General features: G+C 45.4%; 1 protein-coding gene across 7 annotated transcripts in view; it reads left to right on the forward strand.

Moving 5' to 3' along the window:
• The window catches only part of RGS19 (regulator of G protein signaling 19), a 64,986-nt gene extending 37,582 nt beyond the window's left edge, over positions 1 to 27,404 (forward strand). For 2 of the 7 annotated variants that reach the window (XM_056549379.1, XM_056549376.1), the window contains exons 2-5: positions 21,741 to 21,859; positions 22,093 to 22,167; positions 22,974 to 23,208; positions 26,045 to 27,402. In XM_056549379.1, the coding sequence (XP_056405354.1) occupies positions 21,771 to 21,859; positions 22,093 to 22,167; positions 22,974 to 23,208; positions 26,045 to 26,233 (588 nt within the window). In that variant the 5' untranslated portion in view covers positions 21,741 to 21,770 and the 3' untranslated portion in view covers positions 26,234 to 27,402. Of the gene's footprint in view, positions 1 to 11,166; positions 11,315 to 13,033; positions 13,061 to 13,824; positions 14,264 to 15,883; positions 15,889 to 20,481; positions 20,615 to 21,740; positions 21,860 to 22,092; positions 22,168 to 22,973; positions 23,209 to 26,044 lie in introns of those variants that run through there. The other 5 variants (XM_056549374.1, XM_056549377.1, XM_056549378.1 and 2 more) reach the window with 5 other exon arrangements.

The following is a 27,404-nucleotide window of genomic DNA, read 5'->3' on the forward strand; positions in this document are numbered from 1 at the left end:
ACTACACTCCATACCCACACCATGTCCTCCCCCTACACTCCAAACTACCCACACAAGAGGCAGTACTACTACACTCCATACCCACACAATGTCCTCCCCCTACACTCCAAACTACCCAGGCACTGGGCACAAGAGAGGCAGTACTGCTATACTTCATACCCACACTATGCCCTCTCCCTGCACCCCAAACTACCCCCACACCCACCACAAGAGAGGCAGTACTACTACACTTCATACCCACAATATTCCCTCCCCCTGCACTCCAAACTACTCCCACACTGGGCACAAGAGAGGCAGTACTACTACACTTCATACCCACGCTATGCCCACCCCGTGCACCCCAAACTACCCCCCCCCCCCCACACCCAGCACAAGAGAGGCAGTACTACATTCCATACCTGCACTCTGTCCTCCCCCTGCACTCCAAACTATCCCCACACCTGGCACAAGAAAGGCAGTACTACTACTCTCCATACCCACGCTATTCCCTCCCCTGCACCTCAAATTACCCCACACAGAGAAAAGTGGCACTACTACCCTTCATGGGACTTATACATACATTGTACCTCCTCACTTCTAACTACCCCCACACCAGGCACAAGAGAGACAGTACTACTATTCTCTATACCCACACTATGCTTTCCCCCTGCACTCCAAACTACCCCCACACTGGGCACAAGAGAGGCAGTACTACTATACTCCTTACCTACACTATGCCTTTCCTATGCACTCCAAACTATCCCCACACAGACACAAGAAAGGCATTACTACCACTCTCCATACTCAAACTATGCCCACCCCGACTCTCTAAACTACCCCTATATAGGCACAAGAGAGGCAATACTACTAATTTCCATACCCACACTATGCCCTCCCCTTCACCCCAAACTACCCTCACACAGACAATAGGGAGGCAGTACTACTACTCTCTTTACCCACACTATCCACAGTGTACACAGGAGAGACATTACTACCTTACATGGCATTTATACATACACTGAACCCCCTCGCCGCACTTCAACCGCAAGTCCTAGAAAGACATTATGGCCCTCCATCCCACTTATACTTACACAGTGCCCTATGCATGCCAAACTTTCCCTCATTGTGCATAAGAGAGACATCACTATCCTACATGCCCAGGGGTGGAAAGTCTATTATTGGTGGCATATTTTACTTGCCACTTCCAAGTCCTCTTTCCTCTGGGTTCTCACTGCTGCTTCTGAGTTCTGTTGTTTTTTGGCATCAAGACCCATTGCGTTGGCAGTGGTGAGGATTGTTCATATGTGTTTATAGAGAGGCCAGGTCCACTGTCCATGCCCACCGCCCACCACTATGCAGCTTCATATACCAGCTATTTACCCCCAAAACTATTTCTATACTGGGCACAAGAGATGTTTTTCTACCCATTTCCAGCCAACTTCCCCTACATCCCATAATTCCTCCCACATGGGATTTCAAGGCACATAAGTCCCTCCACAACTACCTATTTTCTAGGACCCACTCCACTCCAAAACTACCCCAACTGGGTACCACTTTACCCTTGTACATGCAGTAGTCTCATTCTTTACCCTTGTACATACAGTGAGTAGTCTTTACTTCAGTAATACATTTGCTATACCCCCCAAAGCCTAAAACTACTTACTACTCACTGTAGTGAGTTGGGGCCTTTGTGTCCGTGCCTTTACTTAGTCATGATAAGTCCCTAAACATGCACTTTTGGCCATGCCCCTTCCCCGCTGTAGGTGGCTGATGTGAGGGGTGACGAATTGGAAACCTCGTCATCATGATCACCATCCTTACTAGCCACTTGTCGGCTCCCAAGACCACCATAGCCCCCTTCCTATCACTGTATTTGCACAGTTTCAGTGAGTGGGGGCATTTGTTTATCTGTGTGTCTTTGATACAATGTATCATTGTTGTGTAATATACAATGTATCATTGTGGTGTGTGATATACAATGTATCATAGTGGAGAAAATATATTTATACTGTATTACCACCCCTACCCCAAATTGGCTTTGTCCTCTTCTTTCTCCATTATGCAGGGTCTTAAAGCCTTGTCTTGTTTATTTTTATTCTTATATTCATAAAAAAAAAAACAAGGGGTTAATATAAAAGCTTCCAAACCTAGTCATGGTGGAGGAGCTGTGCGAAGGCCGTTGATGTTGCGTGTCACGTTATACAATGCATATGTGTGTAATGCACATGGTACGGGCAGCGCTGTGTGTTTTTGCGCACGTCCATGTGTGGATTTGGGGAAGTGAATGTGCACAGGAGGGGGAGGTTGTAGTGTACAGGCCAGATCTGCACAGTGAAGCAGTTAATTGTCCCCGTCCCTTGTTGTGTATACACTGCCATGTTGTGCACTAGGTAAAGTGTTGGATGTTGCAGTGTTATGGGGTGTAACTAAATAAGAGTTACGGAAATCTCTCCGGTCAGCGACAAAGGGGTTTTGGTGCTTTTCTGAATGCCTCGGTATGATGACAGCTGATATCTCAGGAGATGATGAAAAATGGAACTTCCCTTTAAGAACTATTGTAAGGCCTGTCGAGATTATTATTAAATGAACATATTTTGTGGCTCAGTTCTGTATAGTGTGCCCCATAGTAAAGTGCTGCCCTTTCTGTCACGTTATAAAGTCATCCACGGACAGCTGCCACCCGTCATATGATGGTTTCCAATGCAAAAAGCTAGCCATAGATGTCCGAACAGTTCTGCTAAGAAAATCAAAGATTGGCGCCCCCTACTGGTAATTTATGGGGAAGAGATTAAATTGGAAATCTGGTGTGTTCTACAATGCAAAAATGTGATTGCTGGGAACTACCGTATTTTTCGCCCTATAGGACGCACCGGCGTATAAGACGCACCCGATTTATATGTGCAAAATCTAAAAAAATAAAGAATTTGAGCCCAATAGTGGTCTTCAATCTGCGGACCTCCAGATGTTGCAAAACTACAACTCCCAGCATGCCCGGACAGCCGTTGGCTGTCTGGGCATGCTGGGAGTTGTAGTTTTGCAACATCTGGAGGTCCGCAGATTGAAGACCGCTGCATAGGAGGTAATACTCACGTGTCCCCGCCGCTCCGGACCCGTCACCGCTGCCCTGGATGTCGCTCCATCGCTGTCGCCGCGTTCCCGTCGCTCCGGAACGTCTCTGCTGCCGGCCGGGTATCCTCGCTCTCCGTCGCCGCCATCACGTCGTTACGCACGCCGACGCACGTACTCAACGACGTGATGATGAGGAAGGAGAGCGCCGGCCATACAGGGAATCCCTGAACGGAGAAGACACCGAGGAGGCAGGTAAGGTCCCTCCCGGTGTCCTGTAAGCACTAATCCGGCTATTCAGTCGTGCTGTTCGGGACCGCCACGGTGAAATCGCGGCGGTCCCGAACAGCCCGACTGAACAGCCGAGTTAGTGTCACTTTTGCTTCAGACGCGGCGGTCAGCTTTGATCGCCGCGTCTGAAGGGTTAATACAGGGCATCACCGCGATTGGTGATGTCCTGTATTAGCCACGGGTCCCGGCCGTTGATGGCCGCAGGGACCGCCGCGATAGGGATGTATTCGCCGTATAAGACGCACCGACTTTTTCCCCCCAGTTTTGGGGAAGAAAAAGTGCGTCTTATACGGCGAAAAATACGGTAGTTTGCAGATGTTGTTGAAGAGAGGAGGGAGGCCGGCCCATAGAACCAGATGGGATTTCAAGGAAGTGACTTGAGTGAGCTTGTGGGGAAGGTCCAGTAACCTATGTGGGCCTGAGCTTGAGACCCGAGTGGCCTGCTAGGTACATGCCTGAGGCCCAGGTTGCCTACTGGCTCCGTGCCTGAAACCCGTGCGGTCTGCTGGGTCTGTACCTGAGACCCCATATGGCTTGCTAGTTCTGTGTTGGTCTGCTGGGTCCATGCCTGAGACACCAGGTGGCCTGCTGGGTTCGTACCTGCACCTGGGACACGAGTGGTCTGCTGGCTCCATGTCTGAGACTTCAGGTGGCCTGCTGGGTCTGTGCCCGATACCTCAGGTGGCCTGCTGGGTCTGTGCCCGATACCTCAGGTGGCCTGCTGGGTCTGTGCCCGATACCTCAGGTGGCCTGCTGGGTCTGTGCCCGATACCTCAGGTGGCCTGCTGGGTCTGTGCCCGATACCTCAGGTGGCCTGCTGGGTCTGTGCCCGATACCTCAGGTGGCCTGCTGGGTCTGTGCCCGATACCTCAGGTGGCCTGCTGGGTCTGTGCCCGATACCTCAGGTGGCCTGCTGGGTCTGTGCCCGATACCTCAGGTGGCCTGCTGGGTCTGTGCCCGATACCTCAGGTGGCCTGCTGGGTCTGTGCCCGATACCTCAGGTGGCCTGCTGGGTCTGTGCCCGATACCTCAGGTGGCCTGCTGGGTCTGTGCCCGATACCTCAGGTGGCCTGCTGGGTCTGTGCCCGATACCTCAGGTGGCCTGCTGGGTCTGTGCCCGATACCTCAGGTGGCCTGCTGGGTCTGTGCCCGATACCTCAGGTGGCCTGCTGGGTCTGTGCCCGATACCTCAGGTGGCCTGCTGGGTCTGTGCCCGATACCTCAGGTGGCCTGCTGGGTCTGTGCCCGATACCTCAGGTGGCCTGCTGGGTCTGGGCCCGATACCTCAGGTGGCCTGCTGGGTCTGGGCCCGATACCTCAGGTGGCCTGCTGGGTCTGGGCCCGATACCTCAGGTGGCCTGCTGGGTCTGGGCCCGATACCTCAGGTGGCCTGCTGGGTCTGGGCCCGATACCTCAGGTGGCCTGCTGGGTCTGTGCCCGATACCTCAGGTGGCCTGCTGGGTCTGTTCCTGAGGTCTCTGGTTTTGGCTCTGTACAGACATTGGTGGGTCATAACACAACCCTGCAATATATTTCCTACAGAATCCACTTGATTATATGGGGTGCAGGGGTCCTAGGTGGTGGCTCTCTTGCCACATGACAGACTATGGGTAAGGGTGTTGCACTTTTTGTGGTCTGTTCTCTTTCTGAGCTTCCTGTTTCTTGAATCTAGTTTTGCACACTGTTTGGTAGGTTAACTCTTTCAGACTCTTATCGTTCTAGATTGGCAGCGATCAGCTTCACGGGTTTCGGACCCTCAGATGTGTGACCACAATCTATTATGGCTTATACGTTTTATTAAGACTGATCTGTGTATAACCAGAGTGTGTCCATTACATACACTTCATGGTAAAACCAGAACAACCTCACAATGTTCTGGGAAGTCCAGACAATCGCTGGATCTGTAGGGTCCTCTGTGCCACATATCTGCATATCCTGCACCCAAAGGGTCCATCGTTGGGAGACACGTTCCATATATAAATACCCCTATGACCGAGTCAAGTCCAGAATTAGGTGAGATGGTAAATGTAGAGAACTTGTACCTCTTTCACAAATCACTCCTCTGTCTCGGAAAGGCTGGATCACAGCATTGGTGCAGGTAAGTGGGCGCTCGGAGGCTACGCCGGCTGTTTCACACGTGTAAGCGTGCTTCTTCCGGCCACGCTTACATGTGTGAAACAGCCGGCGTAGCCTCCGAGCGTCCACTTACCTGCACCAATGCTGTGATCCAGCCTTTCCGTGGACCGGACCCCCATGCTGAGCAGTCTCCGTTGAGCGGTGAGTGCACGTACGTGCCTTTTATGCTATATTTGTTGATACTTCACGCTTCTCGTATGTGCACCCTGCAGGAGACTCATTACGGGCCACTGATGTCCTGCAGTATTCCCGATTCAGGAGCAGTAACACTTTAGTGTGCCCTCTCCTTTCCTGGCCTTTTTGCATTATAGATTTGTAAATTACTTCTATTAAAAAATCTTAAAAGGAAATCTGTCACCAGTGTCGCCTGCACTAACCTGTGGGTACCGACAGCTAGTGCAGGTGACACTGATGACAATGGTACTCACCTTGTCCCGTTCCATGGCAGGGATCTTCCACAATTTCCTCCGTTAGCTCCAGTCCCGACAGCCGCTTGTGGCACAGACGGAGCTTAGTGGCATCGCGCTGCAGCAAGACCCTGCAGTAAGCAGCAGCGGCTTGGGGCATGGGCGGAGCTTAGTGACGTCCCCGCAGCTGCTCCCTGCTGGGTCCCGCTGTGAGAGAACAGCAGTGGTGACGTCAGTAAGCTCCGCCCATGCCCCAAGCTGGGTGCCCGGACCGGAGTTAACAGTGGAGATTACCGAAGATCCCTGCCACGGAACGGGACAAGGTAAGTACCGTTGTCATCAGTGTTGCCTGCACTATCTGTCGGTACCGACAGGTTAGTGCAGGTGACACTGGTGACAGATTTCCTTTTATCCTTCCAGTACTTATCAGCTGCTTAAGTTGAGTTGTTCTTTCTGTCTGACAACAGTGCTCTCTGCTGACCCCTCTGTCTGTCTCAGGAACTGTCCAGAGTAGGAGCAAATCCCCATAGCAAACCTCTCCTGCTCTGGACAGTTCCAGAGACAGACAGAGGTGTCAGCAGAGAGCACTGTTGTCAGACAGAAAAGAACGACTCAACTTCAGCAGCTGATAAGTACTGGAAGGATTAAGATTTTTTTTTTATAAAAGTAATTTACGAATCTGTTTAACTTTCTGGAGCCAGTTGATATGGGGAGACAAAAAAGTTAGTTTTTAACTGGAATACCAATTTTAAATACACAGAACACGGTTCCGAAAACATGTCCCACCCATCACAAGTGGTGCCTGTCAGAATGTAAGAGAAACAAAAGGCGATATATTCCCTTTATATAAACCATATTTGGGACCACTGGGAGCAGCCGACGTCCCTGCTCCATCCACCAATCAAGGCTCGAGCAGTAAATAGATTTTAATTTCACCCTTTAGCAGCGTGTCCTGAAGCAACTTCCTGTCTAGTCTTTATACTTTACACTGTCGGTAGTCTCAGGGGTGGGGGAGGGGGGGGGGTTATGCTGTGTGTTTGTGACTTGTACATGAAGGTCTGGAAGATGGAATATTGGATAAAAAATAGTTTTGTAACTTTTTAATATACTTTTTGTTTCACTTCTGCACCATTTTTAAAATCTCCCCTTGCGGTCAGTGAATGGGAGTGTTCTTGTCTCCATCTTTGTGCTGTAATTCTATACGCCCAATTCATTGCACAGTGGAGTGTTTGCTACAATTGTATCCAATCTGGCCAATCCTCTGTGAGCTAAACAAAGCAGCAGCACAAATCTTTCTCTTGTCCTGAAAGTTTTGTTGCAGTGTATCAGGGCAGGTGCTGGGGTACTGGCCTGGATGTCCTGATCGGCTTCTGTGCTGCCGCGGTCCCCGCCGCAGCACAGGAACCGGACAGGACATCCAGACCAGTACCCCAGCACGCTCTATATTCTAGACCTGGGAACTGTTAGTGGACCTGAGGAAGGCATTAGTGAATGCCGAAACGCGTTGTCCCCATTATCAAAATAAAAATTCTTGTTGTCCTGTGCTGCTCGAGTCCTTCTATTCCGTTCAAATTCTGCACAGCGCCTCCCAAACCGGTTCTTCATTTTACCTGCTTCATGTTCCTTTCATGTAACATCCCGCACAGGAGCATCTCAGTAGCGTGATGACCTTAGTAAACAGCTCCTCATATCTTAGCTTCTTGTACCCCAATAATTGTGATGAACTTTTTGGTAAAATTAAATGTTAATTAAGTACTCCAGTCAAAACTTACAAACACATAGTGTTCGGCCCAGTGCAGGCTCCTAGGGGGCAGAGCATGGTGTTTTTGTATTATGCTCCACCCCCCTAAGATCCTACACTAAGCATTACACAGTATCTGTTTTGCCTGGAGGCTTCTATTAAGTTGGCTTTAAATCATGAATAGTCCGATATATACGAAGTACTATGAGTCCCCTTCAGTCAATCACAGATCTGTTATAGTTATGCAGTGTCACCCATTTCAGTCAACTTTGATAGGAGATTGTTCAGACTCTCTAATCAGAAAGAAACCTGTCCTGGTGATTGCAGCACAATACTGGGTTTAGTAAGTGGTAAGTGTCATCAACAAAAACTTTTTATATAACGTAGATAATGCCATTATATATATATTTGTAATATACATTGGTTAAAAAATCTGTATATTTTTGTTCCTGAAGCTCTTGCCTGTGTGTCTCTATGAGGAGTCCAAATACAGGAAGTGAGGGTGGGCAAGCAGGGCTCTATGCAGTAAGAAAAAGCAGGACAGTGTGCACTGAGGCTCTATAACATGTTCCTGGCTCACATATCAGGATGATTGACAGGCCAGGAGTCTGTACAGAGCGCTGCTTGTCCTACCCTCACTTCCTGTTTTTGGACTCATCATAGAGACACACAGACAATAGCTGCAGGGTCAGCATTTTTTATTTTTCACCCAAAAATATACACAATTTTTAACCAATGTATATTACAAATATACATACACTGCTCAAAAAAAATTAAGGGGACACTTAAACAACACAATCTAACTCCAAGTCAGTCACACTTCTGTGAAATCACACTGTCCACTCAAGAAGCAACACTGATTGACAATCAATTTCACATGCTGTTGTGCAAATGGAACAGACAACAGGTGGAAATTATAGGCATTTAGCAAGACACCCCCAATAAAGGAGTGGTTCTGCAGGTGGTAACTACAGACCCCTTCTCAGTTCCTATGCTTCCTGGCTGATGTTTTAGTCATTTTGAATGCTGGCGGTGCTTTCACTCTAGTGATAGCATGAGACCGAGTCTACAACCCACACAAGTGGCTCAGGTAGTGCAGCTCATCCAGGATGGCACATCAATGCGAGCTGTGGCAAGAAGGTTTGCTGTGTCTGTCAGCGTAGTGTTCAGAGCATGGAGGCGCTACCAGGAGACATGTACATCAGGAGACATGGAGGAGGTTGTAGGAAGGCAACAACCCAGCAGCAGGACTGCTACCTCTGCCTTTGTGTAAGGAGGAGCACTGCCAGAGCCCTTCAAAATGACCTCCAGCAGGCCACAAATGGGGGTTGTGCTTACAGCCCAACACAGTGCAGGATGTTTGGCATTTGCCAGAGAACAGCAAGATTGGCAAATTTGCCACTGGCACCCTGTGCTCTTCACAGATGAAAGCAGCTTCACACTGAGCACGTGACAGATAGGACAGAGTCTGGAGACGCCGTGGAGAACGTTCTGCTGCCTGCAACATCCTCCAGCATGACTGGTTTGGCGGTTGGTCAGTAATGGTGTGGGGTGGCATTTCTTTGGGGGGGCCGCACAGCCCTCCATGTGCTTGCCAGAGGTAGCCTGACTGCCATTAGGTACTGAGATGAGATCCTCAGACCCCTTGTGAGACCATATGCTGGTGCGGTCGGTCCTGGGTTCCTCCTAATGCAAGGCAATTCTAGACCTCATGTGGCTGCAGTGTGTCAGCTGTTCCTGCAAGAGGAAGGCATTGATGCTATAGACTGGCCCGCTCGTTCCCCAGACCTGTATCGGATTGAGCACATCTGGGACATCATGTCTAGCTCCATCCACCAATGCCACGTTGCACCACAGATTGTCCAGGAGTTGGCGGATGCTTTAGTCCAGGTCTGGGAGGACATCCCTCAGGAGACCATCCACCACCTCATCAGGAGCATGCCCAGGAGTTGTAGGGAGGTCATACGAGCACGTGGAGGCCACACACACTACTGAGCCTCATTGTGACTTGTTTTAAGGACATTACATAAAGTTGGATCAGCCTGTATTGTGGTTTTCCACTTTGATTTTGAGTGCGACTCTATATCCAGACCTCCATGGGTGGATACATTTGATTTCCATTGATAATTTTTGTGTGATTTTGTTGTCAGCACATTCATCTATGTAAAGACGAAAGTATTTCATACGATTAGTTCATTCAGATCTAGGATGTGTTATCTTAGTGTTCCCTTTATTTTTGTGAGCAGTGTATAATGGTATTCTCTACATTATATAAAAGGGTTTTGTTGATGACTGGTACACTTTAAGCCTCAATGAACAATTGGGGGTCAGTGTATCAGGGTCTACTTACATCATTGTATAGGAGGGGGGTTATATATACACCTATATGTGTAAAGGAGGAAGACCAGGACAATAATGGACTGAACAAACCCGAGAAGTCTCAGCAGAACAGGAAACGGTCATTTTGTGTTGCGCAGGAAAGGAAGAAGCAGAGGAACTTTCTCAAGAGCTTGCAATTGATCCGCAGCTGAATCGGGGTCTGTACTGTACAGAATGTGAAAGAAAAGGAGGAAACTGCATTGTCCATAGTGTGACTGAGAGGAAGCTGTCGGATGGGTGTATTGTACCTGTATGACTGCTACATTGTACACATGTCTGTATTGTCTTTTGTCATAGGTAATTCTTCTCAGCCTGTATCTGCTTCTGGAAAAGCTGGGTGATCACATATAGCTGCCATAAGGGGGATTAACATATGTTGTGTTGATGCGGTTTTCGATACGAAGCTTGGAGTGTGTTAAGATACAAGAAAAGTAGATTACTTCCTTAGGATTGTCACTCAGCTTTCCTAGAGTCTCCCTGCAGGAGATGTATAGCTGCTTACCTAGACAGATTTGTCTTTCAAGCGTGTTGTAAGAGTGGGTGACACCAAAAAGGCATCTATTCTCATTTTCCCACCCTGAAAGTTGTCACCACTGGCATGGCAGAACTACATACCCTTATAGAACTCTATCGCAGTCCCTAGTGGCCGGCATCAGCTACTACACCTGTGTGTTTTTGTGCAGAATTGGTTTTGGTGATCTATCTGGTCTACTCAATGGGCATTGGAGAATGGGGCCAACAGATGCTCCCACTGGGAGAACCGTCCATGAGAGGAGAGGTGGGTGAACATCATGGTCCATGCCGCCTTATAGAGAACTCCAGCAGTCTCTGGTGGCCAGCACCAGCTATTGAATCCTAGTGATGGGCCAGTCCGTCATTTATATTTGAGCAAAACTGCTCTTGGTGGTCTTTCTGATCTAGTTAATAGCATTAGAGAGTGGGGTCAACACATGCATTTTATGGAGTGAATGGTGGGTGAACATTGCAGTCCATGCACATACCCTTATAGAGCTCTCCAGCAGTCTCTAGTGGCCAGTACCAGCAACTGCACCCTTGTGATAGGACAGTCCACCATGTGTTTTTGTGCAAATCTGGTTTTGCTCTGCAGCGGAAGTTTAGTTGTCAGGAAGTTGCATTCTCACCACAGGATGTCATAATCGCTTCTCTCCCACACCCCTAGTGTTCCTATTCTCTCCTGTCCCTGAGCCGGGGGTGAGAGCTGTGGCTGGCAGTGGTCGGTCTGTTCTACTCAATGGGCATTGGAGAACGGGAGCAACAGATGCACCCACTGGGAGAACAATCCATGGGATGCAAGGTGGGTGAGGACCACAGTGCGTGGGTTAGGGGACCACGAATGTGCCAGCGGCCAAGAACCAAGTGGAGGGGCTGGGGATCTGCAAGCGTTTTTACTGAATTTGTATGGTTTTCACTGGCAACCACAGTGCAATGTGTACAGCTTTATCTTAAGGTTACATACAGGTGTAGCACTGAGTTTGTCGGTAAGTTCCTCGGTATTGCGTTGTATTGCATCGGAATAATTCACAAACCTAATTTCAGAAAACTCATTGAGATATAGAAATAAGTTGGGCTAAATGTGAAACAATTCTGTGGCATCTTTACTAAGGGAAGCATTTTTGTTCACGGAAATATCTTTCTAAGCTTAGTGTTGCAGTAGATTGACTGTGTGTGTTATCCTAAAATAGCACAATGTGCCAAGTGACAGCTTCAGCTCTGCTGCACCTGCCAAATGTGTAACAAATTCTGCACTGTTTGATCTTCTAGTTTAGTAACATCAGATAAACTGGGGAGGGAACCCATCAACAACTGACAAACTCAGCTCTGCACCCTGCTACAACTGACAAACTCAGCTCTGCTACAACTGACAAACTCAGCTCTGAACCCTGCTACAACTGACAAACTCAGCTCTGCTACAACTGACAAACTCAGCTCTGCACCCTGCTACAACTGACAAACTCAGCTCTGCACCCTGCTACAACTGACAAACTCAGCTCTGCACCCTGCTACAACCGACAAACTCAGCTCTGCACCCTGCTACAACTGACAAACTCAGCTCTGCACCCTGCTACAACCGACAAACTCAGCTCTGCAACAACTGACAAACTCAGCTCTACACCCTGCTACAACCGACAAACTCAGCTCTGCACCCTGCTACAACTGACACACTCAGCTCTGCACCCTGCTACAACCGACAAACTCAGCTCTGCACCCTGCTACAACTGACAAACTCAGCTCTGCACCCTGCTACAACTGACAAACTCAGCTCTGCACCCTGCTACAACTGACAAACTCAGCTCTGCACCCTGCTACAACCGACAGACTCAGCTCTGCACCCTGCTACAACTGACAAACTCAGCTCTGCACCCTGCTACAACTGACAAACTCGGCTCTACACCCTGCTACAACTGACAAACTCAGCTCTGCACCCTGCTACAACTGACACACTCAGCTCTGCACCCTGCTACAACTGACAAACTCAGCTCTACACCCTGCTACAACCGACACACTCAGCTCTGCACCCTGCTACAACTGACAAACTCGGCTCTACACCCTGCTACAACCGACAAACTCAGCTCTGCACCCTGCTACAACTGACAAACTCAGCTCTGCACCCTGCTACAACTGACAAACTCAGCTCTGCACCCTGCTACAACTGACAAACTCAGCTCTGCACCCTGCTACAACTGACAAACTCAGCTCTGCACCCTGCTACAACTGACACACTCAGCTCTGCACCCTGCTACAACTGACAAACTCAGCTCTGCACCCTGCTACAACTGACAAACTCAGCTCTGCACCCTGCTACAACTGACACACTCAGCTCTGCACCCTGCTACAACTGACACACTCAGCTCTGCACCCTGCTACAACTGACACACTCAGCTCTACACCCTGCTACAACCGACACACTCAGCACTGCGCCCTGCTACAACTGACACACTCAGCTCTGCACCCTGCTACAACCGACACACTCAGCTCTGCACCCTTCGACCAGATCAGATCCGTTCTAGTTCTATACAGTATTGCACTGATGGAATATCAGGTTGTTGCAGATGAAGTACCGCGCCTGCGCTGTGTCTGGTCTCACAGAGGACATTGTGATTCAGGGCTGCGTTGCGGTTCGTGCTTCTACAGCGAGGGATGGAAAGTTGGGGGAAGTTGTGGGCGTTGGGTTATTCAGGGCTTCCTCTTATTGACTTGAGCTGTCATATTCCTGTGTTTGACATATGATAAGATTTGTAGTGTGTTTGTATCTGCGCAGATGTAGTAGTGCTGAATTTGCGATTTTATTCTCAGGCTGTAAAGTTTGTTCATTGTAATTGTGAAGCCATCGAGGTAAGATGAAGATTACAGATATTACACATTATATTAGTAGGATTTCTGCTAAACAACAAACTCAGCTCTTCTAGAGTTGTTACACTCGGTTCTGTTGGACTTGACAAACTTGACATGACAAACCCATCCCTTGTGCCCCTTTTTTGAACCCTGGGAGACCCATATGATCACCGATATATCCGGTCCTGAGCAGGGTCCAGTTCTCGGCCTCATCTGGTCACCATTTGTTCTGGTGCTTTTTCATGTAAGAGGAAGCTTTGTAAGTGTAAGTTCCTCTTCCCATCAGCTGTCTGTGATCTCAAAGATGCAAGTTCACTATTTGGGATTGGCAGCGTGACTGTGACTAGCTATAGGGGTGGGCTAGATTTAAAGGGGGAGACAACTAAGGTCTCTTGCCTGTCACATCGGTTTCCAACAAATGGCCATAGACACAAATCAGCCATAACATTAAAGCCACATGCCTAACATAGTGTCTATCCCTCTCATGCTCTTACCCATCTGGACTCCATTGACCTGTGATTGGTCCGGTGGTATCTGCGCCAGGATCCTGTAAGTTGTGAGGGGCAATCTCTATGGATCAGACTTGTTTTTCAAGCACATGTGGTGATGGATCAGACTGAGACCTCGGGAATTTAGAGGCCAAGTCACCACCTGGATCTTTTTGTCTTGTTCCTCATTTTTAACCATGTTTTTCAGTGTGGTTGGGGCATTATCCTGCTGAAAGTTGCCACAGCCATTAGGGGATCCCACTGCCATGAAGGGGGGACTTGTTCTATGCAATGGTTTGGTACATGTCACAGTAACCAACACATGATGCCAAGATCCAAGGTTTCCAGCAGAGCATTGCCCAACATGTTGTACCTGCCAGCTTGTCTTCTGATAGGGCATCCTGGTGCCATCTCTTCTCCAGGTAGGTGGCACACATTCACCCGGCCACCCACATGATGTAAAACATGATCTATCAGACCGCTTCTTCCATCCATTGCTCTATGGTCCAGTTCTGATGCTCACATGCTTATTGTAGATACTTTTGCTGGTGTGCTCCCTGTCTGATCTGTGGCTACAAAGCCCTATACACAGGAAGCGGAGATATCCTGTGTGATCTGATATCTTTCTATCATAGGTAACATAAACGTTTTCAGCAGTTTACTCTACAGCAGCTCTTTTGTGGGGTTGGACCAGACAGGCTAGCCTTAAATGGGTACTCTTATTAAAACAAATTTTTGCTCTTGCACTCCTTATGGTAAATAAAAAAATCTTTCTAATGTACTTTGTTAAAAAAAAAATGAAGTTTTCTATGTTTTATTTTTGTTTAAAAAAGCTGCCACTAGGTGTCTCCCTACTTGTCCAGAGCATATTTCCCCATATCTCTTGCACAGACTTTGGACTCCTGTTGGGCTGGCTGAAGTCCAAAATCGGGAAATGCAGTCTGGAGTGCTGAGGGGTGTGTGTGCAGCCTTTGCCAATCATAGCTCATCTCACACTAAACTGCTCTGGGCTGTGTAGCAGAGTTAGGGAGGAAGTTCTCCCCTGTATGGCTTCAGATGATATCACGCCTGCTGGGGAACGCCCCCTTCCCAGTCTGTGAATCTGAAAGAGACTGAGACGAAAATACAGAGCAACATCAAGGTAGAAAACTAAAAAAATAATAAAAAATAAAGGCAGGGGGGGGGGGGGTTATCATGATGGGGCAGTGAACTGGGAGGATTATAAAATTTAAGAAGATTATGACAGGTACTCTTTAACTTCCACTATCATCAACGAGCCATAGGCGCCCATGACCCTATTTCCGGTCCACGAGACTGGTTGTTCTGAAGACGCTCTTACACAGTCCTCAACACATCACAAACTTCCCTGTCATAGTCGCTCAGACCCTCACACTTGCCCATTTTTCCTGCCTCCAACCATCAAATTTAAGAACCGACTGGTCACCTGCTGCCTTATATATATATATATATCATCCCTGACAGACGCCATTGTCACCAGATAGGCCATGTCATTCCTTCACCTGTCAGTGGTTATAGTGTTACGACTGATCCCTGGATGAAGTTATTGGGTTTTTTATATCATCTGTTACGTTATCAGCAGCCCCAGAGCGGAGAGGTACCCCTGCACAATAACTAGCTGTGTCCCCTTATCAGTAACGTTTGGGTGATTTGCATAGATTAATCTGACATTTTCATACAAGATAAAATAGCTGATGCCTGTGTGACGGGACAGAAGTTTCCATTTAGAAGTTGCCGTTGGCTTATGAGAAGGATGAGTACACGGTGCATATATTGTGGATCTAAGGTAAGGCCGTGGGCAACCCTGTAGAGCAGTGGTCTCCAACCTGCCGACCTCCGGATGTTACAAAACTACAACTCCTAGCATGCCCGGACAGCCGTTGGCTGTCCGGGCATGCTAAGAGTTTTAGTTTTGCAACACTGAGGCAGCTGCTTATCCCAGGTCAGGAGATCCCATAGGGATGGGCATAATTATGTTCCACGGGCGATATCCCGGTCACTTTTTGGCCATGGGAGACCTGCCCAGATTCGTGTTCCATGGGACTTCCTGAATATGGTCCATTCCATAGCTGAGAGACCGTTCCCCCACTAATAACTACACCTAAACTGTTTACATTATCTGAGCTCGGAAGGGTTGCGTATCTCAGGGATAGAGGTGTTGAATGTTCCAGTTACCATTGGGCTTCGACAAAGGGAACTTAGACTTTGGCCCTCATTTACTAAGAAAATCGGGTTGTAAGTCTATGTTGCTTTCTTACCCGACTGCTTTTTCCCCCTGGTATTTATTATTATTGTCGCATCTTGTTTGTCGCACGTGCGTTTTGTAGGTTTTGGTTTCCAACTCCTCTGAGCTGTCGGGAAAAAATCCACAACAATTCAACAAATTCGGGTTGGAAACCTTAATAAATACGTGGGAAAGCTCAGAAATGTCGGGTTACGCCCCTTTTTCGGGTTTGGGAGAATCCACATCGGGTCCGTCGGGAAAAAATGTCGCATAGTGTCGCAGACTGGCGCATGATATCTGCGACATGGCACAGACAAAGATGCGCCAAAAAAAACCGACAAAAGAGGTCGGGTTTAGAATAGTAAATGAGGGCCTTTGTCTTGGTTTAGTGTTAGCCAGCTGATATTTGTCCATTCTTGTTGTTGTTGAAGTATTTATTGTTGGAGATGGGGCTTTGACTCCAGGCCTAAAGGACAGGTATAGTCTGGTATTGCCTGCATAGCATCGGGGTGCCAAACCATGGATCATTGTGCCTAATGGTAGCATGTAAACTGTAAAATGGGGATAATACTATCTATGTGGTGCTCTATATTCTGATGGGACTGGTGAGGAGGATGATGATGAGCCAAGAGCTGCTCTTTGTGGTCTGCCGGCCAGGAACAAACTAAACCACTGAAGGTAGCATCAATTCTTCAAAACTTAAAGGGGTACTCCGGTAGAAAACCTTTTTTTTTTTTTTTTTTTTTTTTATGAACTGGTGCCAGAAAGTTAAACAGATTTGTAAATTACTTCTTTAAAAAAATCTTAATCCTTTTAGTACTTTTTAGCAGCTGTATGCTACAGAGGAAATTCTTTACTTTTTGAATTTCTTTTTTAGTGTTGTCCACAGTGCTCTCTGCTGACACCTTTGTCCGTGTCAGGAACTTTCCAGAGCAGTATAAGTTTGCTATGGGGATTTTCTCCTGCTCTGGACAGTTCTTGATACGGGCATCAGGTGTCAGCAGAGAGCACTGTGGACAACACAAAAAGGAAATAAAAAAAAAATTAAGATTTTCCTCTGTAGCAAACAGCTGCTAAAAAGTACTGAGAGGATTAAGATTTTTTTAATAGAAGTCATTTACAAATCTGTTTAAGGCTGGGTCCACACTACGTTTTGTCCCATACGGGAGCGCATATGGCAGGAGGGAGCTAAAACCTCGCGCTCCCGTATGTGACCGTATGCGCTCCCGTATGTCATTCACTTCAATGAGCCGACCGGAGTGAAACGTTCGGTCCGGTCGGCTCATTTTTGCGCCGTATGCGCTTTTACAACCGGACCTAAAACCGTGGTCAACCACGGTTTTAGGTCCGGTTGTAAAAGCGCATACGGCGCAAAAATGAGCCGACCGGACCGAACGTTTCACTCCGGTCGGCTCATTGAAGTGAATGGCATACGGGAGCGCATACGGTCACATACGGGAGCGCAAGGTTTTAGCTCCCTCCTGCCGTATGCGCTCCCGTATGGGATAAAACGTAGTGTGGACCCAGCCTTACTTTGTGGCACCAGTTCATTTAAAAAAAAAAAAAAAAAAATTTTTCCATGGAGTACCCCTTTAAATATCTGTATTAACCCCTTAAGGACCAAGCGTTTTTCCGTTTTTGCACTTTCGTTTTTTCCTCCTTTAATTTTAAAAATCATAACCCATTCAGTTTTGCACCTAAAAATCCATATGATGGCTTATTTTTTGTGCCACCAATTCTACTTTGTAATTACATCAGTCATTTTACCCAAAAAACTGCGAAACAAAAAAAAAAATAATAATTGTGTGACAAAATTGAAGAAAAAACACAATTTTGTAACTTTTGGGTGCTTCCGTTTCTACACAGTAAATTTTTTGGTAAAAATTACAACTTCATTTTGTAGGTTCAAAGGATACCCTACTTATATAGGTTTGATTTTGTCGCACTTCTGGAAAAAATCATAACTACATGCAGGAAAATCAATACGTTTAAAATTATCATCTTCTGACCCCTATAACTTTTTTATTTTTACGTGTTCGGGGCGGTGTGAGGGCTCATTTTTTGCACAGTGATCTGAAGTTTTTATCTGTACCATTTTATTGATCTGACTTTTTGATAGCTTTTTATTAATGTTTTCTTGGTATAAAGAGTGACCAAAAATACGCTATTTTGGGCTTTGGAATTTTTTTGCACATACGCCATTGACCGTGCGGTTTAATTAACAATATATTTTTGTAGTTCGGACATTTACGCACGCGGCAATACCACATATGTTTATTTTTATTATGGTTACATATGTTTTATATGGAATTTGGGAAAAGGGGGGTGATTTAAACTTTTAATAAGGAAGGGGTTAATGGGTGTTTTTAATTTTTTTTTTTTTACTTTTTGTTCAACTTTTTTTTTTTTTTTACACTTTTAGGGCCCCTAAAAGGGGACTCATAGGAGGAATCATTAGATTCATCATACAGATCAATGTGGTTTCATAGAACCACATTGATTTGTTTGCTCTGTGCTCGATTGATAAAGCCTGGTCCTGCCAGGCTTTATCATTCACAGCGCAGCAGCCGGCATAGGAGCAGAGGTAAGCCCTCCGGCTACCTCAGAAGTGGATCGCTGCCCTGCGATAGCGCTGCGGGGGGGGGGGGGATCCACCCCACTGGACCACCAGGGATAGTTTAAATGTCCCTTTAACACCGCTGTCAACTTTGACAGCGGCTATCTAAAGGGTTAATCGCCGCATATCTGCTATTAACGCTGGCCCCCAGCTATAGGAATCAGCTGGGGGCCGGCCGGTATGACGCGGGCTCGAGGCGGGAGCTCGCGTCATACAACTGTTGCCGGCTCCGGACGAGCCGGCTCGTCCTTAGATGGCAACCGGTTAAGATGTCATGGCTGCTGAAATATGTGTATTAGGATTGCCTGTCTCTTGCCTAGAGTGGGTCATTCAGTCCTTGTCATCAGGTTATTGCATCTCATAGATGCAATAACCCGATAGTCTGGCATCTAGTTGAATAGCAATAGTTTTTCCCCAGTTCTTTTGCAGGTTAGAGTCTGGTCTATAGCCGCTCAGTGATATGTTACTCAGTACCTAATTTTTATGTGTCTAAGACCTATATATCCCCAACAAATAGCATTTATATGTTGCTCATTTGCTTTGTGTTCTTGCCTTCTGGAGGGGGCATGTCCATCTCTCTCCCTCACTGTGGTGACTCATCTGCTCTGAGAGCAGCATGGCAGTCTGCAAATCACTGCACAGTAGTTTTTATGCATACATTTTCTATCTGTTCCTGGTAAAGCTGGATGCTAATAAACATAGCTCTCATTCAGCTGTCATTCAGCTTTCACAGACGCCTGAATGTCTGATCAGCTTCTTTGTCATTCAGGAGTCAGAGAAAGCTTTGGCTGTTCAAGCATGGTGAGAGTTGTACTTTTGCATTGCAATAGCTGTAGCTGCAATGTTTGTAAAGTACTGTGTTAGAGCAGTGTTGCCTTTAGCTGTTGCAAAACTACAACTCCCAGCATGCACACACACCCTTTGCCTGTAGTTTTGCAAAAGCTGGATGCACACAGCTGGATAATACACAGCTCTAAAACAGAGTTTTAAAAAGATTGTATCCCCAGCTGTTGTAAAACTACAACTCGCATCATGGGAGTTGTAGTTTAGGAACATCTGAAGGCTGTAGTGGTGCAATGGTGATCTCCTATACTGGATACCAACACACTTTACTGCTGGTATCCAGTATGCTGCAAAATACAGAGTAGTCTGTCTGCATAAAGATGGATGACACCTAGTGGTGGCTGTTTTCTTTTTTTATTTTTTAGTCATATTTTTTTTAAATAAATGTAAAATTTAAAAAAAGTCATCTTATCAGTAGTACTACAAAATATAAAAAGTTTTTCATAATGACAGTGCCTCTTTTAACCCTTCAGATAGAAGTCAGCCAAATGCTTATTAGGCCAATGGCTTTTCCTCATGACCCCTTCACCCCAAACACTTGCATGCTCAGTCAAGTGAGCGTGCATGTATTCCGAATAAGCTCAGGGTAGAAAGCTGCTGCCAGAAACCTGCAAGATCCTGCACTCTATAGAACAGTTAACTGTGTGACTGACCCTGAGGTCTGGATGATGTAAACCTGAAAACATGACATTTTTGGACCTCTGGTTGGAAAGTTGTCACACAATTTGGCATAAAATTCTGGAGTGAAATGGAGGCGACTTCATATTTTCCGTGAATGAAAAACATGTGGAGACAAAGGTGTATTGTGCACAATATCAAGGGACTTGTCAGGATTTCCAGGAACCTTGTGTCATTGTCCAGAATCCTCCTCGTCTGTGGTTATTGTCTTAGAAAAGTTTAAGTAGCAGAGCTTGTATTGGGCCATCGGGTCCCTGAATGTTACTCTTTAGCACCAGTATACATGTGTCAACACACACATTAGATACATTATAATGTGTGTATCCAGCATTGATGGCAGAAAATGCTAAGAGCTGGAGTTTCACAGCTGCTTTAGAGGAACAAAGACATAATGTATGTAGATAATGTTTAAAATTTTCCACTCCCTCGTGATAATGACACTGACACTTTGGGTATAAGACTATGACACTGACACTTGGGGTACAGGATGATGACACTTGGGGTACAGGATGATGACACTGACACTTGGGGTACAGGATAATGACACTGACACTTGGGGTACAGGATAAGGACACACTGACACTTGGGGTACAGGATAATGACACTTGGGGTACATGATAATGACACTTGGAGTACAGGATAATAACACTTGCACTTGGGGTACGTGATAATGACACTGATACTTGGGGTACAGGATAAATAACACTGACACTTGGGAGACAGGATAATGACACTTGGGGTTGGAGTACAGGATAATAACACTTGCACTTGGGGTACAGGATAATGACACTGACACTTGGGGTACATGATAATGACACTGACACTTGGGGTACATGATAATGACACTGACACTTGGGGGACAGGATAAATAACACTGACACTTGGGGGACAGGATAATGACACTGACACTTGGGGTACAGGATAAGGACTCACTGACACTTGGGGGACAGGATAATGACACTGACACTTGGGGTACAGGATAATGACACTGATACTTGGGGTACAGGATAAATAACACTGACACTTGGGGGACAGGATAATGACACTGATACTTGGGGTACAGGATAAATAACACTGACACTTGGAGGACAGGATAATGACACTGACACTTGGGGTACAGGATAATAACACTTGCACTTGGGGTACATGATAATGACACTGACACTTGAGGTACAGGATAATGACACTGATACTTGGGTACAGGATAAATAACACTGACACTTGGGGTACAGGATAATGACACTTGGGGTACAGGATAATGACACTTGGGGTACAGGATAATGACACTGACACTTGGGGTACAGGATAATGACACCTGGGGTACAGGATGATGACACTGACACTTGCGGTACAGAATGATGACACGTAGACATGTGTACAGGATGACACTTGGGGTACAGGATGATGACACTGACACTTGGGGTACAGGATGATGACACGTAGACATGTGTACAGGATGACACTTGGGGTGCCGACTAATGTAGGGGTCCTCAAGCTAATGTTGATGTCTCACCCTCAGTACACAGGGCCTGACCCCAGTGAGTCTCCCATGTCACGATATGACAGGAAGCAGCCCACCCGGAACCACCAGTCCAATCCCTGCTGCCTGTGCTGGTGTTGCTGCTGCAGCTGTTCCTGGTGAGTGTCATTTCTCCTCTTTTCTTATCCTTGATACTGTCTGTAATGTTTATTTTTGATTGTCCTTGCATCGCCATACTGTTAGTATGCATTATTCTGGTAGCATTATTCACTTGGGTCAGACCCTACTAACCTGTCCAGCAGATAAACCCTTTATATCCTTTGTTACTGGGTCATGTCAAGCCTCAAAGATCCAAAATACAATTATTTATACATTAATTTTTATTTTTCAGGAATGAAGATCGGAACAGACGCCGGAGATTATCACGAGACACCAAGCTGGAGGCTGTACCTCACTGCGAGGTGTGGTAAGTGTGACACTGGAAAGGTCAGACTAATAGTCTTAGGGTCTATTCAAAAAGCAGAATTTCCGCTTGCGGACTTCTATGGGATTGCGCACTTCCATTCACACTTCTAAATTTCCGCTTGTGGAATTCCGCCTTAAATTAAAGCCCATAGACTTCTATGGGGTTCCATTCACACCTCTCAATTTCCGCTTGCGAAATTCCACCCTAAATTAAAGCCCATAGATTTCTATGGGATTCCGCACTTCCATTCACACTTCTGAATTTCCGCTTGTAGAATTCCACCTCAAATTAAAGCCCATAGACTTCTATGTGATTCCATTCACACCTCTGAATTTCTGCTTGCGGAATTCCACCTCCAATTAAAGCCCATAGACTTCTATGGTATTCCTCACTTCCATTCACACCTATGAATTTCCGCTTGCGGAATTCCACCTCAAATTAAAGCCCATAGACTTCTATGGGATTCCATTCACACCTCTAAATTTCTGCTTGCGGAATTCCGCCTCAAATTCAAGCCCATAGACTTCCGCTTGCGTAAATTCAGACGTGTGAATGGGAGTGCGGAATCCCATAGAAGTCTGTGGGCTTTAATTGGAGGCAGAATTCCACAAGCGGAAATTCTGCCATGTGAATAGACCCTTATGGTGGAAGGAGCTGTACTGATTTTATGGTGAGCAAGGAAAGGAATGGAGGCTGCATATTCATAGTGTAAAGATCAATATGCTAGAGCATGAACCTGTAGGGTTATTTTAGGGGAAGGTGGATACTAATAACATTTTCCGCCGGTATTTCCTCTGTCCATATAGCTCAAAACCATCTTCAGAAGAGATCTACAGCTGGTCTCATTCATTCGAGAAGCTGATGAAGAATCCAGCCGGTCGCAACGTGTTTCGGGAGTTTCTCCGCACGGAGTACAGCGAGGAGAATATGCTGTTTTGGCTGGCATGTGAGGAGCTGAAAAAAGACAACAGCAAGCACAACATTGAGGAGAAGGCGCGCATGATCTACGAGGATTATGTCTCCATCCTGTCTCCAAAAGAGGTAACAACAAAAAGCAAGATTCATCTTATAATAATCCTGACTTTTATTTTTGACTTGTGCTCCAATCACTACCAAAGCTGCATTCCTGCTATAAAGACTGGCAGAGTTCAATTGGCAGCCAGTGGAGTTTTGAATGCAGCTGTGAATGTGACATGAAAAGCATTGCAAGGGAACAATATATAAGCAATTGTCCATTTTTTGCAGCCAAAAACAGCTTCATTCTTATTATCCACATGTTTCCAGATTGTGAAGTGTAAGAACAATGTGGAAATGTTAAAGTTTGTAAGGGTATAAATTCTGTAGTATATCTGAATATGGATTTTGCATTCAAATTTACGATGCAGTACACCGTGTCTTCAAGTGAGTGTATGCTTGAGTAAGTGAAACGAAAGCATGGGCTTGGGACACATCTGTACGGAATTTTGTTTTCAATGTTCCACATTGAACTGTTGGTTACTTGCATTTATAATCATTATAAAGCCTAGAAAACATCGACCCGTAAAAAGGAACAGCTCGTCCTTGGGTGAGCTACAGTCAAATGGATCAGTGAAATCACTTAACAGTCTTTGCCTCCCTCTTGTGGCCATTTAGCTAACTGCAGATAATTCTCTGGATGGATCAACCATGGTGACCTGCACCTTTTCTCATTGGGATTTGTCATTCAACATCGACTTAGAAATAAATACTTTATGTAAAGGAAAATTGTGTGGGGTTGACAGAAGAAAATAATTTCAAAGTTAGAAAACAGTTGTGTAGTTATTGTAATACTGCCCCTTAAGTACAAGAATTTAACTATTCTAATACTGCCCTCTATGTACAAGAATCTAACTATTATAATACTGCCCCCTATGTACAAGAATATAACTATTATAATACTGCCTCTATGTATAAGAATATAACTACTATAATACTGCCCCTTAAGTACAAGAATTAAACTATTCTAATACTGCCCTCTATGTACAAGAATATAACTATTATAATACTGCCTCTATGTACAAGAATATAACTACTATAATACTGCCTCCTATGTACAAGAATATAACTACTATAATACTGCCCCTTAAGTACAAGAATATAACTATTATAATACTGTCCTCTATGTACAAGAATATAACTGCTATAATGTAGGTACTAGAGGAACAAGGGAGACCGCACTGCTTCCCCCAATATGTAAGAATGGCACAAGTTCTGATGGGGGTAGTAGTAGTAGGGAATACAGGGATGCAAGTGAAAATAACAATGTCCAGTATGCAAATAGCGTAGAGATTGAAAACTTCAGCACTCACCTGTTAAAATTGCAACTGCCAGCCGTTTTTATGATGATATGAAATAAAGATTTGGAATTTTAACAGGTGAGTGCTGAAGTTTTCAATCTCTACGCTATTTGCATAACTACTATAATACTGCCACCTATGTACAAGAATATAACTACTATAATACTGTACTCCTATGTGCAAGAATATAACTACTATAATACTGCCTCCTATGTACAAGAATAGAACTACTATAATACTGCCTCCTATGTACAAGAATAGAACTACTATAATGCAGGTCTGTATAAAATAATGCTTCAGCACTCGCCGTTATGTAGAATAATCCTTTTATTCAGACATCAACATCAAAGAAAACCGCTGGCCCGTGGTGGAGAGGGATGGGGAAGAACGCTGCTGCGGGAGCGCTTTCACGCTTCATTTTGCCCCCCCTATCACCCACGTACTATCACCACCATTCCTATCCTGTGATCCATACCTGGGAATACTAGTGATACAGTGGTGTGGTCTCTCTCTGTTTCTTCTGCCAATATAACTACTATAATACTGTCCCCTATGTACAATAATATAACTACTATAATACTGCTCCCCATGTACAAGAATATAACTACTATAATACTGTCCCCTATTTACAAGAATATAACTACTATAATACTGCTTCTATGTACAAGAATATAACTAATACTGCTCCTATGTACAAGAATATAACTACTATAATACTGCTCCTATGTACAAGAATATAACTACTATAATACTGTCCCCTATTTACAAGAATATAACTACTATAATACTGCTTCTATGTACAAGAATATAACTACTATAATACTGTCCCCTATGTACAAGAATATAACTACTATAATACTGCTTGCCATGTACAAGAATATGACTACTATAATACTGTCCCCTATGTGCAAGAATATAACTACTATAATACTGTCCTCTATGTACAAGAATATAACTACTATAATACTGCCCCTATGTACAAGAATATAACTACTATAATACTGTCCTCTATGTACAAGAATATAAGTACTATAATACTGTCTCCTATGTACAAGAATATAACTACTATAATACTGCCTCCTATGTGCAAGAATATTACTGCTATAATACTGCTCCTATATACAAGAATATAACTACTATAATACTGTCCTCTATGTACAAGAATATAACTACTATAATACTGCCCCTATGTACAAGAATATAACTACTATAATACTGTCTCCTATGTACAAGAATATAACTACTATAATACTGCCCCTATGTACAAGAATATAACTACTATAATACTGTCCTCTATGTACAAGAATATAACCACTATAATACTGCCCCCTATGTACAAGAATATAACTACTATAATACTGTCCTCTATGTACAAGAATATAACCACTATAATACTGCCCCCTATGTACAAGAAAATAAATACTATAATACTGTCCTCTATGTACAATAATATAACTACTATAATACTGCCTCCTATGTACAATAATATAACTACTATAATACTGCTGTCTGTGTCCTTGTGTATTGTGTTGAGCTGACTTGGTGTCTGTCATCCCCTGCAGGTCAGCCTGGATTCTCGGGTCAGGGAGGTGATAAACAGACGGATGCAGGAGCCCTCCACTCACACGTTTGATGACGCTCAGTTGCAGATTTACACCCTGATGCACAGAGACTCCTATCCACGATTCCTCAACTCGGGCATTTACAAATCCCTACTGCAGAACATTTCACGCTCCAGTTCGGAGTCGTAGGTCCCAAGCGCTCCAGGGGCTGCAGAGACAACATTTTATACAAGCTGTTGGGAGCAAGAAGAGGATGTTAGAGGGGCAGACTTCCTCCAGTCACTTTACCAGCGCCATCTTGCCTCAGAGTACGGAGTGACATGGAGCCTCCGCTCCCACAGCTTGGAGAGATATGAATGCCGCCTTCACCTCACACCTCTCCCGACCTCCCTCCCCCCCTCTGCTCACTGTAGATTGTGCAGGAAGACATAAGGGTTTTAGGTACTGTATGGGGGGAGCTTACCTCAGGACGTAAATACTACTGAACTCCCCAGGGGGGTCCTGAGAGGACAAGAGTCCCAATATTTCATATATTGATGCCTTTCTTGACGGGAAGGGCTAAGCAATGGAGCTTGGGAAAGGGGAGGGTTAATGTGTTTTATGAGCTCCGGCCTTTGCATTTTTAATACTGGAAGGAATGTAGATGATGAACTGCCCCGGCACCCCCTCCTTGTACAGTGTCTGCAATGTCAGAGAGTTATTTAAAGGGGGAGGTACGATTTTATTCAATTATTGGGGATTCCTGAGAGGTTTGATTTTACATTTCTGAATGCGGGGGAGGGGAAGGGGGTGTTAGGTTCATTCCAGTGTGGTGGACATTTGGGGAGGGTGGGATAAATTCTCCTGCTTTTAATGCATATACATTATATTACACATGATATGATTGCCAACATCATGCAAAGAGGGAGGGGGCGTCTGTTTACAGTGTGGAAATGATAAAGCCCCCACCCCCCATGTAAAACTGATACTTTGCCCATTTGTGGAGAGAGCGGAATCGGCCTCTATGGAACATTTCAATGGGGTTTGTATCAGGTTTGGGGGGGAGGAGGGTTATTGTCTCCCCCTACTGGCCAAAACTTCCTGAAGCTACCAAATACTCCAGCACTCCTCGAGCAGATGTGATGTCACCGTCTAACAGTGTTACTTTTCTTTCAACACCTCCATGAAAATTTTAAGACTTTTTATAAAATTATATGTGCAAATATATATTATATCTATATAATGTGATGTGGCGAATGTTTTATATAAGCCTTTGTTGTGTAATCCTTAATAGCAGCAGTCTCCAGCTATTGTGAGACTACAGGTCCCAGCATGTCCTGACAACCTGGAGAGGCACATTGTTTTTCATGAACATGTTACC

This window comes from Hyla sarda, chromosome 12 (genome assembly GCF_029499605.1).
Source record: "Hyla sarda isolate aHylSar1 chromosome 12, aHylSar1.hap1, whole genome shotgun sequence".
Taxonomy (NCBI): domain Eukaryota; kingdom Metazoa; phylum Chordata; class Amphibia; order Anura; family Hylidae; genus Hyla; species Hyla sarda.